The sequence below is a fragment of the Prunus mume genome, linkage group LG2 (assembly GCF_029339155.1).
Source record: "Prunus mume cultivar Tortuosa linkage group LG2, ASM2933915v1, whole genome shotgun sequence".
NCBI classification, from domain to species: domain Eukaryota; kingdom Viridiplantae; phylum Streptophyta; class Magnoliopsida; order Rosales; family Rosaceae; genus Prunus; species Prunus mume.
This window is the reverse complement of record NC_142699.1, coordinates 10,477,869-10,496,876: the sequence shown is the minus strand read 5'-3', so window position 1 is coordinate 10,496,876 and position 19,008 is coordinate 10,477,869. Positions and strand designations below refer to the sequence as shown.

Below are 19,008 nucleotides of genomic sequence, written 5' to 3'. Positions count from 1 at the left end.
TAAACCTTATTTGGTTCGACCCATTTCTTCTTACAGACCCATTTTCATGCATGAAAGCTTCGTTTTCACTTTTTTGAAGTCCATTCAAAATATGATTTGAATGGAAGAATTAATTGAGTCAATTAGTGTATAAGTTGGTCATAAGGGTGCAAGTTTGTTTGAAAAATCCAATTCTAACAAATTTCGTTTTGAAAATTTCCAATTTTGGCAAGTACAAATTATTATGACATACGAAAGTTTTAAAATATCAAAATTCTGATAAAAATTGGAATGTATTTAGAGATTCCGAATTCCAAAATATATTCGGGTACCAAGCTTAGATTACACACTATTATATGTTGAACTAAATATAATTTGATGGTCAATTAGACATAGACAAATTATTTTATAAAGGATAACAACATCTAAGTACTAACATAAATAGTTGTCCAAGCTTATGGTATGAGTTTTCAATTTTGAGTTAATTTTAATCCTTCAAATAGTTGGGCATGTTTAGAAATTTGAAGTAGTTTCTTAAATTTTTCAAAAATTCCGAATTTTTCGAAATGGAATCTATATTGAAATTTCAAATTTTTTTGAAAAGAAATTGGAATTTAATTTTCATTCCAAAAATTTTTGGATTGGAATTGAAATGCCTTGATTTTGATCCGATCCGTCCGAAAATCAGCCATAATTGGTCAGATCAAATCCAAACTTGAATATATATAAAAAGCCGTGAATTTGATAGAAAAATTATGAAGCTTGACGGATGGGGCATATTGACATATTTGGAAAAAACAGGGGCATTGCTGAACTATTTTGTTATATTTTACTCTTTATTATTTGGGCCAAATCGCCCAAAGAAAACAACCCGAACAGCCCATTGGTAAATGTTGAATTAGGCCTGTAGGCCCAATATAAAGCTAACCCTAAAATTGATTTGGGTGGGTCAGATTAAAATATATTGGGGCCCCACTCTATATAAGGCCTTAAACCCCTCAACCTCACACACATCGCCAGGGTCATATCCATTCTGATCAACTCCCTCCATCTCTCACCCACTCAAAACCCTCTGGCCTCTGTGACACACGCATTAATTGAAACCCTAGATTCGTGCCCCGACTGAGCTAATCAAGGGGTTTTTGTGGCACTTTTTCCAACTCGGTAGTTTGGAATTTCAGTGAGCCCTATGGCTGAGGAGGAGGTTGTGGGAGCCGAGGCGGGAAGCCCTAAGCCGTCGGATCACAAGCGGAAGCTGGAAGATTTGGAGCCCGAAGCACAACAGGAGATAGTTGACCTCACCTCCGACGGGCCGGATGATCCGAATGTGGAGCCCGATGCGGCCAATGAAGTGGATGCGCCGCCTTCAGATGAATCTGAAGCGAAAAGGCCTCGTCTTGAAGACAAGCCCGATGAAATAGGTATTTAGCTATTGATTTTTAATGATTGGGGTTTTTGCTAAAAGTTTTGGGTCTGATTTTTCTGGGGTAATATAATGTCACATTCTTATGAAGCTAGTTTCATGATGAGAAGTACTTTAACATTTTACAAAATAAACAAGTGACATGCACTTTTGATAAAGAATTAATTTTACTAGTTCTTTAGTATTGGCTTTGCACAAAATAAACATGGGCTAGTATCTATAATTCAATATAACATATTATTTTGATTTTGAATTTGATAAAAACAGCCAATGAGAATGGCTACCAAGAGGAGAAGGTAGAACAACCAGAAAAGGAGAATGAGGATCAGCTGAATGTTGATAGTGGCCATTCAGAGCACCCTCAGCCTCCATCTGTGGAAGTTACAGAATCAGTGAAGAACCAGCAAAAACCCGAAGTTAATGAACAACATTATGATATAAACGGTGAACAAAGTGAGACCCAAAAGCCTTCTGAGAATTCTGTGGCGGAAGATGCTCAAGAACGCCCTCAAGAGGTGTCTCAACCACACTACGCTGAGGAACCTCAGCAAGGTGACGCTTACACTTCTGCAAATCATAATTTGACACACAAAATGGAGGTTCCTAATAATAAGGTCAGCTGGTTATTCCCATATTATGTTGTGTTGTTAACAGTCAAACATTTTAGGAGGTAACAACCGGCATATGAGTATTGGCACCCCCTGCATTCTTGCCTTGATTGTTAGGCATGTTGTGTACAGTTTGATTATCATGGGTTGACCTTTCTTCTGAAACAAAATCTGATAATTTTGGGGAGCTCTGAGCTTCCAGTTGGTCCAAATTCGACTTTTAACTTTTTCGGAATTCTATTGTAAAACCTAGTTGAAAATAAAGGCCTCTGACAAAAGCATTTTATAAATATTTGTGCAGGTTGGGGTTCTAATTGGCAAGGCTGGGGATACCATAAGGTACTTGCAATACAACTCTGGAGCAAAAATTCAGATAACAAGGGATTCTGATGCAGATCCATATTCTGCAACCAGGCCTGTGGAGATAATAGGAAGTTCCTTTAGCATAAGCAAAGCAGAGAAGCTTATAAATGCTGTTATTGCAGAGGTCGTTTGCTTTCTCTGACTTAGTTTTGTTGTGTTTTCCAAAACTTGCTCTTATAAGTTTTTGCATTTGGAGATCGGAATTTTTTTTAATGCTGAATAAGGTGTACTCTTTTGCAGGCTGATGCAGGGGGTTCTCCTTCTTTGGTGGCTAGGGGTGTTGCTACTGCACAGGCTGCTGCAGCCGCAGAACAAATTCAGATACAAGTTCCGAATGAGAAGGTGATAACCATTTCTTGCACATGTAAATGATCTGTGCCTTTGCATTCCATAATACTTTATATAAGACATTATTTTTCTTTGCTAGGTTGGCTTGATAATAGGCAGAGGTGGGGAGACCATTAAAGGTCTGCAGACCAGATCAGGGGCACGTATCCAGGTAGTTGATATTGTATGCCTTGCCTTTATGCATGGTAACAAAATGTTGCATGTTTTTCTTATTTCAACCCATCCTTACTGACCCAACCCTTTTACCTGTTATTTAGTTGATACCCCAACATCTCCCAGAGGGGGATGAATCTAAAGAAAGGACGGTGCGAGTAACTGGTGATAAGAAGCAAATTGAAGTGGCAAGAGAATTGATAAAGGAAGTTATGAATCAGGTTACCTTTTGACCCTCTTTAAAATATTTTTATTGGTCTTTAAATTGTGATTGCAATATATAGGTTATTTTTTTATATATAGGAATGATATTGTGGTTGTTTATTTTGTGCGAGCAATATTGTGCTTATTACACTGGTTTCATCTACATTGAACTATTGTCAGTGTATGGTGTTTGAGTTCTCTTGTGTCTTGTCCTTTTTTCTGATCTCATATACCTGCTTGGCATGTCCATGTACAACAAATGATTGGATAATGTGTAAAAGCATGAGGTTTATGTAACTCCTGTGCATGTATTTTTGAATGCTACTTAGGAGTATGCCTGCATAATGGCAGTCTTGCTTCTTTTGTAATGTCGTTGTCAACCAGGTCCTACACTCATCGTGATAGATTTCCATTGATCTTGTGTATGTATACCTGTCGGATTTAATGAGCTTCCTAGTCATGTGCATGGCGTCACTCCTTTTGCATTGGGCATTAGATGTAATGTCTGTTTCAGTCTGCCACATGTTAATGACAAATCGTGGTGTATGTTCACTTCGGTTGTCTACTGATCTATATTTTCAGGAAATAATATTTTTTTTCCCGAAGAAGGAATTATAAGATAATTTTGATATAGCAGAGTCGTCTGTTGCTTTCATGGTACTGTCTCAAATAGTGTGGTAGTATGGATAATTACTTGAAGGTTAGTATGCGGACAAAATATTCTTGATTGGAGCTATCTTAAGATAGAATAGACAAGTATGGTTATTTAGATTTCTTGAGTAAAAGTAAACCTGAGGTATGCGGATTCCTACCAATTATTTTCAAAGATACAGATAAAAGTATAAAAATTTAGTTGAATTGTATGTGTCCTATGCAATAGATAATCAATTTTCTCAGAAGACTGGTTAAGTAGAAATTCTGTATCTTTTGATGATGTGCCACGTACGTTTATGGTTATGGTATGATTAGATGTCCAGTGAACTGTACTTGCATGCCTGTGACACCTTTTGGTCCATTTGAGGAAGAATTATTACAATATTTTGCCATGGGAATGAGAGCATGACCATTTGCCCCTAAGAGTTTGCAATATTGATGAATGATCCATGCCAAGGTCACTTAAATGCTTTTAGGGAGATCAATATATTCAATCAAAGATGCCGGTTGCCATGATTTATTTGTGTTGAAGGTGCCGATTTCGAATTGGTTGGCTTTAAAAATGCAGATTTGGCTATTGCATTTTCCATGGGGTCAGCATTGCCTATACAACCACTATTCACTCTCATCCACCGAAGAAAGGTATCTGGCATTTAATCTCGCAATTGCAGGATGTTAATAGTTGGTAAGATTGCTTTGAGACCTGAAAGTTGAAATCCTAATTCAGTAAGACTATATTGCATTAGCCTTAGCGCTCATAAGCACCTCCCATATACTATGCATGAGACGTCTATGGAAGAAATTGTTATTCCTGGTCACTTATGGTACAAAAGAATTTTTATGGAACCAATAGTCCATCAATTTGTGTTTGATGCTATGATGATGTTTTCAAACTGTGGTACATGTCTTATAATATGTATCAAGGTGTAGTGGCATTGCTAAAGCTAGGATTGATGCTATAATGTAACATTATTACGTCTATACTTTGTTACCCATTTGACCCGACTTGATTTGATGCTGAAACATGCCGCATATATACATCAAGTAGAATTAGCATGCATTGAAAGAGCTGAAATATCAATTTATGATGTTTCTTGCTAGACACTTTTGAATTCTTAATGCCCCTGTAAGTCTAATGCTGTGGCCTATAGATACCCACTTTTCATCTTGACTCTTGACTCGTCGATTTTTTAAAGATACTTAGTCTATGCTGTAATAAATTTGGGACTTCTCGACTGGGGCATTACTGAGATACATGGATGGAAGCTGCCAAAGGGGTTGTAGTATATCTCTGGCATGAATTTTACTTTCCGTATGTCACATTTCTTTTCTTCTTGGTTGATAAGGGAGAGAATAGCCAGATAAATTTCTTAGAGCTTTGAACTTAGAAAGACCCAAGAGTATACTTTTTGGTGACTTTCATATAATGAGTTGTTTGATGCCCTACTACTTGCCTCTTATATTTGCAGCCCTTTTTATTTGGAGTAGTTTGTTTCTATTTAGAGGAACAGTTTGTAGTCTCAGGCATAAATTTTCTGTTATGGTTGTTGATAGTAATTTGACATTGTATTTTTTGCTAAAGTAACCCTTGTTCCCTATATCCGTTCATCTCATTCAGTCAAGACGATGCTCAGGAGCCCCTCAAATTTTAAGAACAGGAGATGTGGCTAGAGCAGCAACTTCTCCATTCATTTTACTATTTGAATGTGGAACTATTGTTTCTATATATTGATTGTTTCGTTTTGTGATTTCCTTTGAATAGACTGTGAGGCCATCACCTCTCTCCAGTGGTTTTAACCATCAGGGTTATCGGCCCCATGGACCAGGTGGTCCTCAATGGGGTCCACGAGGGCCTCATCTACCCCAGCAATCTACCTATGATTATCCGCAACGAGGACCATATCCATCCCATAATCCTCATTACCCTCCTGCATATGGAAGTTATCCTCAACATATGGGTCCAAGAAGTGGCTTTGGATCTGGTTGGGAGCAAAGGCCACCTCCTAGCATGCAGGGGATGCCTCCGCATGGTGCTGGTTATGATTACTACAGTGGACAAGGACCTGATGCCCCAGTATCTGCCCAACATTCAGCTCCTGTTCCTTCTCATGTTCCTGGCCCTTCTCCTAACCCTACAATGGCCCCACCCCCATCTCAAGCAAATTACAATTATGGACAGCCACATGGTCCAGATTATGGGCATCCAGCACCTTATTCCCAGACTGCACCTCCTCAGCATAGCTATGGGCATGGGTACGAAGAACCAAAATATGATAATCATGCTCCAACACAGCATCCCTATGGAGGGCATGGGACTTCTCAGCCATATCCACAAACTGGAGCTCAGCCAGGTTATGGTCCACAGCAGCATTATGGCAAGCCACAATCATATGGCATGGCATCACAGGGGCCAGCTCCCCAGTCTTATGGCCCTCCTAGGGCTGGTCAACCAGGAGACGCAACTTATCAGGGTGCTGCACCAGCTCAATCATATGGTCCGAATGTTCCAGCCCAACAGCCATATCCGTATGCATCTAGTGTGCCTGCACAGCAGACCTATCCTACATATGGTTCTGCCCCAACTGATGGGTATAATCAACCACCACCTGTCTCTGGCTCAGGATATCCACAGCAAGGAGGACAACCGGTTAGTTATGGCCAGCCTGGTGCGCAGCAGGCACCCGGCTATGCACAAGTGGCTCCTGCTGCAGGGTACACACAATACGCATCTACTCAACAAGGTTACACTGAGCAGTCTGCGCCAAACGCAGCAGGTTATGGGTACCAAGGGTCTCAAGACCCCGGATATGGAGGTGTCTCTGCATCAACCTATGGTGCCCCAGCAGCTGCGCAGCCAGGTTATGCCCAACCAACAACCCAACAAAGTTACGATCAGTCAGTCCCCCAGTCTGCTGGTTATGGAGCTGCGCCAACTGCTTCAGCTGGTTATGGGAAAACAGTTTCACCTCAGCCTGGTTATCCTCAGTATGACTCGAGTCAAATGTATGCTGCTGCACCTCGCTGAATATACTAATCTAGTTTTTTTTTCTTCAGAGAGCTTCATGTTGTGATTGATGCCAGGTTCGTTTTCCTAGCAGTAGTTGTTAGGCCTAATCTGACTCGGTCAAACTTTGCATGCATGTACTGTTTCTATTGATGTAATGCAGCGCTAATGCTTTATTAAATTGTGAACCCTGACCATGAATGATACAATTTATGAATTGATGATATATATATAAGGGTCGCGTGGTATCATCCTGTATAAGATTCTTATTATCCTGCAATGCACATGACCAATCAGATAACAAATTATAAGAAGTAAATTGGAGGCAATTGAAAACCTTAGTATCAGAGGGGAACTCTGAAAGTTACGGGAACTAAAAAAGATTAGTTAAGCAGGCGCGGTACCCGTGTTCGAATACCTTTACATATAAAAAAAAAGGTATTTTGGCCAGATCCGTACTCATTTTCCCCATAATTCTGAGTGACAGACTGATTAAAGGTGGTTAACGTTTGTGCAGCAGGATCGAGTTGGTCAGTGGACACAATAAATAAATAATCAGACTGAATCATATGATATATGATATTACATCGCGTCTAAATAAAAATAAGAAATTAAATAGGAGATCATGTGTGGGGTAGGGGTGGTGCAGAAGAAAAACGTGTGAAATGGGAATAATTTTATTTTGCCATACCCATCAATAATGATATATCAAGTGAAAAAGTTATCAATTGTGACATATTGTTATTGGCCGAAATAACAAAATAATGTTATCCCTGTTATACACAAGTGTTTCCATGGTGGGGTAAAAAGGTAGAGAAGGGTATAGTGCAAGTGTTATGTATTTATCCATTCGAGGTGTGTGGGTGTGTCTAAAATGGAACAGCAACAGGGTTTCAGCTTTCTCTGTGTGCCCATTTGTATAATTGTATGGAAACATATCTTGTGGGATACGCAACAGAACTGCCCTGACATACATTTCGAACACCTCGCATCTTCAACTCATTTATTATCTCACTCCATGTCGTCACTTCCACCATCAAAAACTCACTCACAGTCTTTTCCTACAAAATTAATAATACAGCAGATTAATTTGGCATTCTCTATTTACTATCTTGTGAGATACTTTTATTTTATTTTTTCTTTTACACATACCTTCACCCCAAAATAGGGATATTCCTTCATATATCAGTTATTTTAGTAATATTTCTGTCTATTTCATTTAGTGCTCCGTTTGACATTACTTATTTGAGGTGATAAGTAATTTTAAAAAAAATTGGGAAGCCCTGTTCATTTGGTAAACTATGAAAAAATCATTTATTGTTAAAAATTGTTGTAAAAGAAAGCAATAAGGAAAAGCATTAATAAGGTGCTTTCATTTTCTAATCATGCCGGAATCAATTTTAAACAGGCGCTGAGTTTAATGAAATTTATAAACTTCCAAAAATACCCCAATCTATTTCACGCAATCTCTTCTCTTCATGTGTTTTCTTCTTTGCATCCATCTATTTTACAAAGTTCTCCTTCTCTTGAATATCTTTTATTCTTCCTATTATTTTTTCTTGTTGAATCAATTGAAGCACACTCTTGAGAAACCACAAAGACTCAGGTAAGAGGCATATTATGTTTATTTCTTCTCTATTTCATTCTTCCCTCTTTCTCTTTAAATATAATCAATACCTAAACCATGAGCTATACAATCAATACCTAAACCATGAGCTATACAATCAGTGCTTTCCCTTTTATCAAACACTTTAACAGAAAATCCATTTTAACATAATCCCCTTTTTAGTTATTATACACAGTTCACAACACTTTTGCAAAAAAAAATTAGCAAACATTTAGAAATTGATTATTGTACCAACAACATTTTTAACAAACAGTTTACTAAACGCCAAACTGCTTTATTTCATAACTGATTTTTCTCACAGCAAATCTGACTGCGATTATTTTCACAGCATAACATTGTCAAACTGGCCTTTATAATTTTGTTATTTATAATCTCATTTTACTAACCATCATCTTTTATGAAATTAATAAAATAAGGACATTCTCCAATAAGTATTTAAGTTAATGACTGGTTACATACTTATAATTTCGGCAGTTGGATTCCATCTAAGAGACTATCAACACATTTAATGAATGCAATCTAATGCCCAATATTAGAAGTATATAAACAATCTATAACATAAAATAAAATACTTACCGGAGAATCTCCCAATAAAACTATAACTAAAAATTCAGTTGCAAAAAATGGAAAAATAAGCAACTGTTATTTCTGTACAGAACACATTCACACCAAAAATACCAAGAAGAACCCAAAAAAAAAAAAAGAAAGAAACCATCATAAGAGTGTGCAGATAAAAGTTTTTCTGTTTTTTTTTTCCTCTAACAATTCATAATTGTTATTTACCAAATAATGGAAGATTAAACATGGATGGGCTAATACTTGGATCAAAAACAGTCAAGGGTTGAAAAGCAAATCTCCACACTTGCATTTCCAGCTTATAGGCTTATAATTTGTAATGTCATCGCCTCTGGAGTAAGCTACATTCTTGGGGCTTGTTCTGGTGGAAGCAGGGAGGCTGCCATGGCTTCTGATTTTATTGTGGCCTTGGACTTGTGGGGAAACAGGGATCTGAACTGCCACACAATGCCCACAAGCACTGCACCTGCTCTCACACCTTGGTGGTCTTGATCCTATTTGACGTGCGTTGACCACCACCCCAGCTTCATTTTCCTCAAGAACATGACCTCTCTGAGTAAATATGATTATAAAAACTCAGTCAGGAATCAATTAACACTCTGGTATAGAGTTTACAGACTTCATACTCAACTGGTAGAAAGAAGCAAATTAGCAATAGCATGACATATAATAATGTCGGGACGTCAGCATAGGAGAATTTATTATGCAAATTAGCAATACCACATACATATATATATATATATATATATATATATAACACTACATATAATATGAAGTCTTACCGGAGCAGCCTTAGTAAGCTTGCTTGAAATTAGTCTAGCACCTGAAAGAAAAAGAAAAAAAGAAACAGAACCCATGTTAGTTTTGCTTTTTCTTTTGAACAAAGAGGGTTATATTAGTGAATGAATTTGAAGAATGGGGGAGGAGTTGTTAACCTTCAGCCATGAATCTCAGATGGGTCGAGCTTGAAACCAAGAGTAGGAAGATGGAAATGATTAGATGTCTATTTCTGTGCCAACAGGTGCAATTTTGAGTTCTGCCCATTTTTCAGAAGTGGGTGGAGAAGAAGAGAGCAAGTGGCCGCAACCACACCAAACCTAGATGAGAGCAGACAAGTCGTAGGGAGGTAAATAAAATTCAAAGTAAATATATGGTAGAGAGAGAGAGAGGGGTGATCAGGGTGGCAGTGTTTGCAGGAATGAAAATTTTCTGAAAAGTGTAAGAAGAGAGGTTTCAGAAATTGAATGCCAGCTTCATAATGCAGAAAGATTACTCTATTTATTTCCTTTTTCACCCCCCCAACTCTGTAGATCTTTATGTATCAATGAGGGAACGTGGAGCGCAGAGGCAGAGTACAAAGGGAGAGCTCAAACGAAAAAGGGAAGGACCTCAGCCTCGTTTCATGAGCCTCCCAAAAACCAGGTAATTTGTACAATTATGATTTATGTTTAAAAATAAAAATAAAAACTTTTCTGAGTTGCATTGCATGCATAAACTTATTATAAAAAATAATAAAAAAGATTGACAGATACATACGGACAGAGCAACTGTTGGGAGAGGCCTCTCTCTCTCTCTGTGCATGTATGAGAAATACTTGGTTTTCGTTTTCTTTTCTTTGTGGAAATTTGGGGTGTTCCATTTTAACACGCTAGAGAGTGCTCTGTTTTTTCTTTTTCTCGTCTTGAAAACAGTACATGGGTTTTGTAGATCTCCCCAGAAAGATACTACTTTTGGGTGTGTTTAGAGGAAAAAGATTTTTTTAGCACACCCAGCCAGAAGTTGCTAGACAAGTTATTTCTATTATGGTGTAGGTTTGTGACTCTGTGACTGTGAGAGTGAGATAATTTTCTTCCATGAAATTCACACACCACTTGATTTATTATTTTTTTGGAAGGGAGATCAGATCAATAATGACAGACTCTTCAGAGCTTTTATCAGTGTGTGTGGTTGAATTGAATGAATCCGTGCCATTAGATTTGTACCTCGTGCGCAATAATGAGATTAGTTATTCATCAAGTTCCGAAGGTCCATGTATAGAAAAAGAAGCATACGTAATCAAATGCCATCCATGCTTGTTTTTTAGCCAAATTTTGAGGGACACCAGTTTTGGATTCCAATCCAGATTCCTTTTATACTTGACAAGAACTGGTGGATATAGTGGATATAAACCATCAATCAAAATTGTTGTCCCTAGGACCCATCAATGCATTTTACATTTACCACATAATTTCCTGAGCTGGGATTGTCTTGAGCGGACGACTCTTAGCCATTGAAGCGATATGCGCAAGCAGACGACTAAACTCGAGTGTGGATGGATGCTCGTAGCATTTTTCTAATTGTCTATTACATTACCAACATAAACGTACCTCGTGTGGAAAGAAACTTGCATATCGCGAAGTGTATAATTCACTCCCCTTGTTGGATATAAAATTTATTAACTTTGAGCAAACAACCGCAAATTATTAACAGAACTTTGAATGTATATGTCTAAAGCCTCATCTAAAGTTGTTGGTCCCTCGTTCAGCCAGCCATTTCCAACACAGGACCATTGCAGACTGAAAAAAAAAAATACAGGACCATGAATTATGAATAGTGCTTACAAATTAACAACTGAAGTCTGAAGGTGTAGCCAAAGCTCAAAATATTTAAGTAGCCCCGTGAAGAAGTCCCAGCTTCCAAAGCCTTTGAGAAACAGAGGGCTCTCTCTCTCTCTCTCTGCTTTGCCGTGTTGAGTGGTGACCACATTGATTCAGTTCTGACAAAAATTTATAAATCATCATCAGCTTAGCTTCTCATACTTCGAATTTATGATGCCCCATATCTTTGTGTTGCTGTTTACCCAATGTAAAAACTTTGTCCTGTGTCAATAGATTTACTGTTTTATTTTTTACTGATAATTTCAAATCAGTCTGACATCTCTCATCATCCAAAGCTCATTGCATCTTAATACATTCAACAAGATCAATAGCGCTTTCTACTTGTTTATGATAAATTAGTAGCGCTTAAAACATGCTTTTGTGTTCGGGTTTTTATCGCAAATCGTCCATGAGATTAGCAAAATTATCATCTCTGGTCATTTATGTATTTTTTTGACATTATTGATCATTTATGTTACACCTCACACACCAATTTGGACCTGCCATTTAGGTTATATCAAAATTGATGTTAAATTGATGATGTGGCAGGTATGTGACTTGGATCCTTAAAAATCAGAAAACTAAAATAAAGAAAATAAAAAATAAAATTTGTAACTCTCCCCCTCCTCCTTCCCCTTCCGTCTCTCTCTCTCAGGCCACCACCCCACTACCTACCTAGACCATCCCCAATCCCAGTGCCACCATACAAGTTACAACCACCCTCATCCCTACCCGAGATCCACACCAGCCCCTGCCCAAGTCCCAGCAACACCCGAGAAGGGACGAAATTAACCAAAATGAGAGAGAGAGTGGGTTGCCACGGGGGCAAGGCGTTGGCGGAGGGAGACCACAGAGGGGGGATGGTTGCAGGTATTTTTCTTTTTCTTGTAGTTTTAATCTTTTTTTTTAATAAAAAAAAGACTTCATTTTCTTTTTATAAAGGATTTTAAGTTTTAAAATATATCATTATTTTATTTAAAGTCAAATAGCATTATCTCATTGGATATGTGGACACTATATACATTCCACGACAGCAATTTCACAGAAATTTTGACGAAATCTAATGACATGACCCAAATTGATGTGTGAAGTGATGTCAAAAAAAATAAAAATAAAGAACTAAAGGTGATAATTTCGCCAATCTCAAAGACTATTTGTGATGAAAAAAAAACCCATTTGCGTTTTAATACATGACCGACATTAACAGAATAAAATTGCTTGTAATCTCACTACCAGCCCTAGGAAGGCCACATCACCTCCCTCTCTCTCTCTTCCAGAAAAATGCGTGTTGAACCGGCGGGATTTTATGTATGCTATGCTCTCCGTCAGTGTCCTTTCATATCTGAAGGCTTAAATTTCTCAGTTTGTGAGGTCATCTGAGGCTGAAATGTTCATAAAACTCCCTCAAAGCTCGGCCCTGAATCTCGATCGCTTCTCTTTCCCGAGCGAAAACTAATGCAGGGCATGCAATGTCACTGGCTTTGAGGTAATAACAAAATTGGCACGTCACACAACAAAGTTGTCAACCATGTGTTGGATCACATCAGCCCCATCAGAATGTAGATAATAGGTTTTCACCTGACGCACCCAAAAAAAACATTTAACTATGTCACACGGCTGCTTCTTAATCTAGCTTGCAGATGGACCAGCATGCATTGTGAAACCGGTAAGAAAAAAAAACGTTTTGCAATGACATTAAAAGAAATGTGTTAAACAGTTAATCATGATGAGTTTCAAGGAAAAGCAGGGCTTGCCTGAATGGTACTGTGCGCAAGGTATCTTTGCTTACTTCCTTTGAAGCTCACATCAACCCGTTCCCAGCTCATTTTGGTCAAGCTTCTGATCATTTCCTCTACAATCGTGTTGAGAAATAAGTGAATAAAATACCAATAGGCTAAGAATTACTACATTGAGACGAGCTCAGACTACGGCAATCATGGGGTTGACATCATAAAAGTGAGTATCAGATGAAAGCAAAACTATCCATATCGGATGCATCCCACTACAGAACTTAGTCTCCCTCTAATTAATATATTGTCATCATAATCACCCTATAATTACTAATTAGCTAGTTTTTTATTCACACAAAATTTTCTCAGATTTTAGTTGCATCATTTATAGAACTTTAGTTTTCATGGTACTACGCAAATCTTAGAAATAAGACAACAGCTAGAGGCCATCAGAGAATTCCTGCAGCTACCATCTTATAGACTTAGCGTCCCCCTGATAAAGAAGAAACTTCATACTAAATTTCATTTTCGGTGCCTGACTAAAAGGCATTGGCAGTCTCGTTCAACTAAAAGGACTTATGTTCTAAGAATGGCTCTATGATTTAGGAACAGCTGATGCACTGCATTAAGTTTTTCTGTTGAACACATTTCATACCCAGAAAGCCTCCCCTCCTGTAATCTATGCACCTCCAGTTCTGTAACCATACATTCTGGAGTAATGAATTCCTAAAAGTGTCCAGCAGCCTAGTTGCATAACCCTTATGATTTAAAGGGAAAATATGTAAATGAAAGCAGAATTCGCAACGGTTTTCTTCCAATCTACCCATATATCCCATCATGGGAACATGGAACCTTATCAATAAAATGTCTCCATGCTAAAGCTGCAAAAGCTTCAGAAAGCAATGAGCCACTGATAATAAGTCATTAGTAAAACAAGATAAACAACTAGCAAACCTTCCAAGTCAATATGCTTGCATCCACTGGCTTTCGCTTCGAAAGATACTTCTTCTTGAGTACTGGCAGTTTTTATTGTCTCCAAATTCACAATATGTGGATATTTGTCATCTTTGGATAAATGTTTAAGCTGATAGAAAAGTTCATGGTAAGATTAATTCCAGACAATTAAAGCATCCATGAGTAGCTACAGAATTACCTTTGGCAGCTCCTTCCTACGCCGTAGAGATGATGTACTCCATCCGACAAGGTCTATAAGAGTTGTCAAGTGCTTCACATAAATTATGGAAACAGTAATAAAAGAAGTTTGTGGCAGTGTCAACTTGAAAGATTGACCCGCTCAAACTTTAATCTACTTTGAAGACCAGATGTGAACGCCAAATTAACTGATCCCAACATGTTTGCTTGAACAATGAGGATAATATTTAAATAATAAAAAATACATACCATAAATTTAAAGGATACGGTCATAGAGAACATTTGCATAGGCAACACGTCGCCTGAAGGACTGCAATGCAGATCTGCAGAGACGAGATATGATGGCAAATCCTTGAATCATCAACTACAGTAGCCGACAATATGTTACAAAAACAAATGTAACTAACAACTAGGACTCACAAGAAATTAAGATCTTCAGTATCATTGACCATCTGAATAAGAAGGGGAGGTTTTCCGTTATCCCTATCAGTTAAAAACAGATGTCTTCCACTTCTACCTAGACACCATGAGGTACGAGCTGCTACTTTTTCCAGGGGTTGAAAGCCACAAAACACTGGAACCTGAAAAATGAAAACCAGCAGATAATCAAGAACTCAGAAGAATATGAAACCTCATTTGTAGGCAGAGCAGGCAGACATTCACTAGTCACTAATTTTCCAAATCATGACTTGCAACTTTTGTAGACACCCATAACCAACAATGATAAGGTTCCAAGAGTCTCTCCTCATAAAAGAAATCTTGAAAGCTTCAAAACTACATGTGTTGTTTAAATTAAGGCAACTCAATTAATTCTGCCATCAGGACAGCCTTGGAAACGCAGAAACCGTCACCAACTGGGGAAGAAAACCCAATTGCAGTTCTTCCTCTTACAAAAACTTGGCAGTTATGTGAACAAATTACCTAATTCTTCATTCAACTAAAACAAATTCTCATGCTTTCACTATCAAACGGCACCAAAGAGTAAAAAACTGATGTGAAAATGAAACAAATGATAAATTACAACAGAGAATAAGTACTGCAATGGTAAGTTCATAACAACTCAAGTCACCTGTTTATGCCCCCTGGTACCAAGGTGCGGAGTTGCAGAGGTTATAAAATTCACAGGCTCCAGTCCAGCAATTTTGCCTTTGACTTTGTGCTCCAGCAATGGATCCTCAACTCCATCACTCCTACATTCTCCATTTTCCTGAGATTGTTCCCTCGTGAGGTCTCTTTCGTAGAGCCTGCCAATGGCGTACCTTGCTATAAGGCCGCCTAATGAATGACCAACAAACGAGATCTTCTGAACACTTGGGTGGCGTTTTATGACGGAAATAACCTGAAGAAAAAAATTTAATAATTATAGCAATGAAACTGAACCAATCCAACAAACAGAAAATCATAAACCCATGAATTCCAATTCTAAGGAAGATGACATTGACAAACAATTTGGTTGGATGATGAATGAATTTAGTCCAAAGATAACGCACCTCTTCTGCTAATCTCTCCCCCATTACATCAACCCCATCAAATGTCAGCATTGAGCAATTGCATTCACTGCCTGCAATTCAAACTCATTTCATTATAGGGAAATGCAATTGGTAATTCAAAAAAAGCAAAAAATTTGTCTAAGCAAGCAAGTCATGGAGAAAAGGACTCACAGTGAACAATAACATCTTCTGGGTATCTCTTGATAAACTGTTTTGCTGCATATTTCCAATTCTGAGCACTGTACCAAATGTAACACAAATAAATTAATATATAAATGAAAAAGACGGAAGCTTGAGCTTCAACCCACATTCAATTTAAGCAAACAGAGAATATCAACCTGCCTATAAGACCATTCACCATTATAATAAGATGGGTAGGCGTCATTTTCCCACGCCCTTCATCCTCAACCTCCATATCAAAATTCCCTTTCCCGTCCGTTTCAGTTTTCAAGCTGAAACACCGAAACTTTGGCAGGTAATGAAACTTTTCTTTTGTGCTTGTCCTTTTGCTCTTGTTCTTTTTCTTCCTCACCATGTTTTTCTTGCCTCTGTGCTTGATCTCATTGGAAGATACAATTCCAGAACCGTCGATCTCCATCTCCATGGAAGCCATATGCTATGCAAATCTTGGTCAAATGGAGAGGTTTTGCTTGTTGGTTGCGGTTTAGACTTTTAGCAGTTACATATACAGTCTTTCCACAAATCACAGTATATAATGTGGCTTTCGATCTTTCGTTTCCGTTTCCGGGTTTGGTTTGGCCCGCACCGCGACTGGAAGCTTGCCATCTCTGACTGGTTTGTTATAAATTGCCCCTGTTTTTTCACTTAATTACGAGGATTTTACACTGGTTTCTGTTGGTTAAGTTAAGCAAGGGGGTATATTTGGAACGTTTGCTACCTCCGTTGGGAAACAGACGACTTTGACCGCTTGACACGGAATCCTGCATGTTGTATGATTTTTTATTATTTCTTTTTCTCCCATAAAGTCCGTGTTATTATTATATGATTCGTTAGGCAGCTTTTGGTTTAATTACGCAATAATTTCAACATAAGATATTTTGTTAAGGTTCTATGTTTTTCAAAATCTGAGAATCTGGGTTGCCATTGGACATGAGTCATTCAATTTGTGTGTTTACATCATGTCGTCAAATAGCTTATATTAGATCTACTATGTTTTGAAAGGGGAATGTTAGCAATCTTCTCTCTAACCTTCTTCTTTAGACATTCTTCATTTTTTGCTTGATATGTATCATTCTCCTTACGCTTAAAACCATGTCATTAATATATTATACAAGTTAACTTTTGTTTTCCAAGTTTACTCTTATTAAATGTATTCAATTGATCTAAAAAAAATTCAAACTTTCTTACCAAATTCTTAATTTTTTTTAAACATCAATTATTTTTTTAAAGAAAATGTCTTCTTCTTTTTTTTTTTTCAAAAAATAGGAAATGTCCTTTTTTTTTTTTAAACACAAAGGACCTTTTTTTTATCTCTATTTAAACCCATTGTGTTAAAAAAAAATTAAAAAAAAGGGGACATTTCCTCTTAAAAGCAAATATTTTATTTTTAAAAAAAATTGATGATAGAAAAAAATTAATAAGATGGTAAGAAAGTTGTGAATTTTTTTTTGGATAAATTGAATACATTTAATAATGGTAAACTTTGAAAGCAAAAGTTAGCTTGTATAATATATTAATGACATTGTTTTAAGTGTAAGAAGAATGACACATGTCAAACAAAAAAGGGAGAAGGTCCAAAGGAGAATGTTAGAGAGAATGTTGCTAGCATTTCTCGTTTTGGAATACCTCATGGTTTAATTTACATAATCTCTTAATTTAGTTTTTTCTTTTCTTTTCTTTTTGGCAAGTAGAGAAGAATAATTTTTGCCATCCACAGGAGTGAGTTAGAATTAAGTTAGGTTAAAAGTTTCATTCCCGTCCATTTATATGCTAGTTAGCATTATTAAGGATTCTTTAAAAAAATAATTACATTTTATTTACGGATAGTAACTCATTCAGTCGTTAGGTTCTTTTTCAAGGATCATTCATGTCAAAAATCAACTAAATTAAAAATTGTTTACCTATTCGATTATTCGCTTTTTTCATTTTCTTTATGTAACAAATTGTGTTTCTTTGCACCTTCTTTGTGTAACAAATTGTGTTTCTTTGCACCTTTTAGATGACCAAATAATTTCCAATATGTATGATTTGTTTGCATGTATGACTCTTGAAGCGAGACCTAAAATGTAGTTTATGGAATTGGGCAATAGTCCTAAGAAAGAACATTGAAGAGTATAATCAGAACGAGAGTAATTGTAGCGTACTAAAAGATTTTGTTGATCAACCGGCATAAATTCACATGCTCGCATAATCCTCACAAACTAGAGTGTCACACATCATATCAGTTAATCTTATTTCACATCTCTAGCCATTTGAGCTTTTGTGTACTCTAAAGTTTAAACCATATTTTTTAAAGGTGTAAATTGCATATTAAACATTTAGGTAAAGAAAAAAATAAATAAATAAATAAATAAATCTCACGAAACAATTCCAGCCCTCATGTCTTAGGGCCACTAATCCCACAGGTTTATAGGCTTTTATATTTTACAGTCATAGGTTCACGGGCTTTCATACGCTCTCATCGATCTCATGAAAGAAAGTGATGAAAAAGCCCAAAAGGTGAAAGCCCAAATAAAATGGCGTGGCTCGTGTAAATAGTATAGCGGCTCGATTTTTTTTCTATTTTTTTAAAAATAGTATAGCCGATTATATGAGCGGCTATAGTCTTATATGTGTGTGTGTGTACGTACGTATTTTTCAATAATATATTCGCATTCTATACACGTCTCACGTTTTTAAAAAAGCAAATGTACAATAGTTGTATTGTATATGTACATACATATTTCTAATGTTTTGTACACATATTTTTTACAAAAATTTTAGTAAGACACAAAATTCACGTATTATACAAATAATTGTCACATATTATTGAATAAGAATAATATATGATATAAATATTATATTAAAATATTGTATAGGGGCCGATTAATATCTACTTTAG

General features: G+C 37.0%; 3 protein-coding genes across 4 annotated transcripts; 1 reads left to right on the top strand and 2 right to left on the bottom strand.

Moving 5' to 3' along the window:
- The first annotated feature begins 980 nt into the window (after positions 1 to 980).
- On the top strand, positions 981 to 6,917 carry LOC103320272 (uncharacterized). 2 transcript variants are annotated; one of them, XM_008221926.2, is made up of 7 exons: positions 981 to 1,400; positions 1,670 to 2,016; positions 2,312 to 2,497; positions 2,614 to 2,715; positions 2,801 to 2,872; positions 2,979 to 3,095; positions 5,495 to 6,917. In XM_008221926.2, the coding sequence occupies exons 1-7, from the start codon at positions 1,169 to 1,171 to the stop codon at positions 6,755 to 6,757; spliced, it is 2,319 nt and encodes a 772-aa protein (XP_008220148.1). In that variant the 5' UTR covers positions 981 to 1,168; the 3' UTR covers positions 6,758 to 6,917. The 2 variants fall into 2 exon arrangements, with proteins under 2 accessions (XP_008220148.1, XP_008220147.1); XM_008221925.2 differs by having other exon boundaries at positions 986 to 1,400; positions 2,801 to 2,875.
- A 2,122-nt stretch (positions 6,918 to 9,039) lies between these two features.
- LOC103320271 (EPIDERMAL PATTERNING FACTOR-like protein 2) lies at positions 9,040 to 10,711 on the bottom strand. Its single transcript, XM_008221924.2, has 3 exons — positions 9,875 to 10,711; positions 9,722 to 9,762; positions 9,040 to 9,491 (listed from the first exon to the last, which is right to left on the bottom strand). The coding sequence occupies exons 1-3, from the start codon at positions 9,981 to 9,983 to the stop codon at positions 9,198 to 9,200; spliced, it is 444 nt and encodes a 147-aa protein (XP_008220146.2). The 5' UTR covers positions 9,984 to 10,711; the 3' UTR covers positions 9,040 to 9,197.
- Positions 10,712 to 12,687: 1,976 nt separating this feature from the next.
- LOC103320270 (alpha/beta-Hydrolases superfamily protein) lies at positions 12,688 to 16,677 on the bottom strand. The gene is made up of 10 exons (XM_008221923.3): positions 16,286 to 16,677; positions 16,119 to 16,186; positions 15,948 to 16,018; positions 15,527 to 15,796; positions 14,878 to 15,038; positions 14,725 to 14,780; positions 14,459 to 14,511; positions 14,260 to 14,389; positions 13,330 to 13,427; positions 12,688 to 13,153 (listed from the first exon to the last, which is right to left on the bottom strand). Exons 1-10 carry the CDS (start codon positions 16,558 to 16,560, stop codon positions 13,082 to 13,084), a joined length of 1,254 nt encoding a protein of 417 aa, XP_008220145.2. The 5' UTR covers positions 16,561 to 16,677; the 3' UTR covers positions 12,688 to 13,081.
- Positions 16,678 to 19,008: the final 2,331 nt, after the last annotated feature.

What these genes read in the sequence shown, in the direction of transcription:
- LOC103320272 (XM_008221925.2), top strand. Translation starts at nt 1,169, where the DNA reads ATGGCTGAGGAGGAGGTTGTGGGAGCCGAGGCGGGAAGCCCTAAGCCG. An exon ending in AGACAAGCCCGATGAAATAG is followed by an intron (nt 1,401 to 1,669) that starts GTATTTAGCTAT and finishes TGATAAAAACAG; the next exon opens with CCAATGAGAATGGCTACCAA. An exon ending in TAAATGCTGTTATTGCAGAG is followed by an intron (nt 2,498 to 2,613) that starts GTCGTTTGCTTT and finishes ACTCTTTTGCAG; the next exon opens with GCTGATGCAGGGGGTTCTCC.
- LOC103320271 (XM_008221924.2), bottom strand. Translation starts at nt 9,983, where the DNA reads ATGGGCAGAACTCAAAATTGCACCTGTTGGCACAGAAATAGACATCTA. An exon ending in TCTGAGATTCATGGCTGAAG is followed by an intron (nt 9,763 to 9,874) that starts GTTAACAACTCC and finishes TTTTTCTTTCAG; the next exon opens with GTGCTAGACTAATTTCAAGC. An exon ending in AGCTTACTAAGGCTGCTCCG is followed by an intron (nt 9,492 to 9,721) that starts GTAAGACTTCAT and finishes ATATTTACTCAG; the next exon opens with AGAGGTCATGTTCTTGAGGA.
- LOC103320270 (XM_008221923.3), bottom strand. Translation starts at nt 16,560, where the DNA reads ATGGCTTCCATGGAGATGGAGATCGACGGTTCTGGAATTGTATCTTCC. An exon ending in GTGAATGGTCTTATAGGCAG is followed by an intron (nt 16,187 to 16,285) that starts GTTGATATTCTC and finishes CATTTGGTACAG; the next exon opens with TGCTCAGAATTGGAAATATG. An exon ending in GGGAGAGATTAGCAGAAGAG is followed by an intron (nt 15,797 to 15,947) that starts GTGCGTTATCTT and finishes TTTTTTCTTCAG; the next exon opens with GTTATTTCCGTCATAAAACG.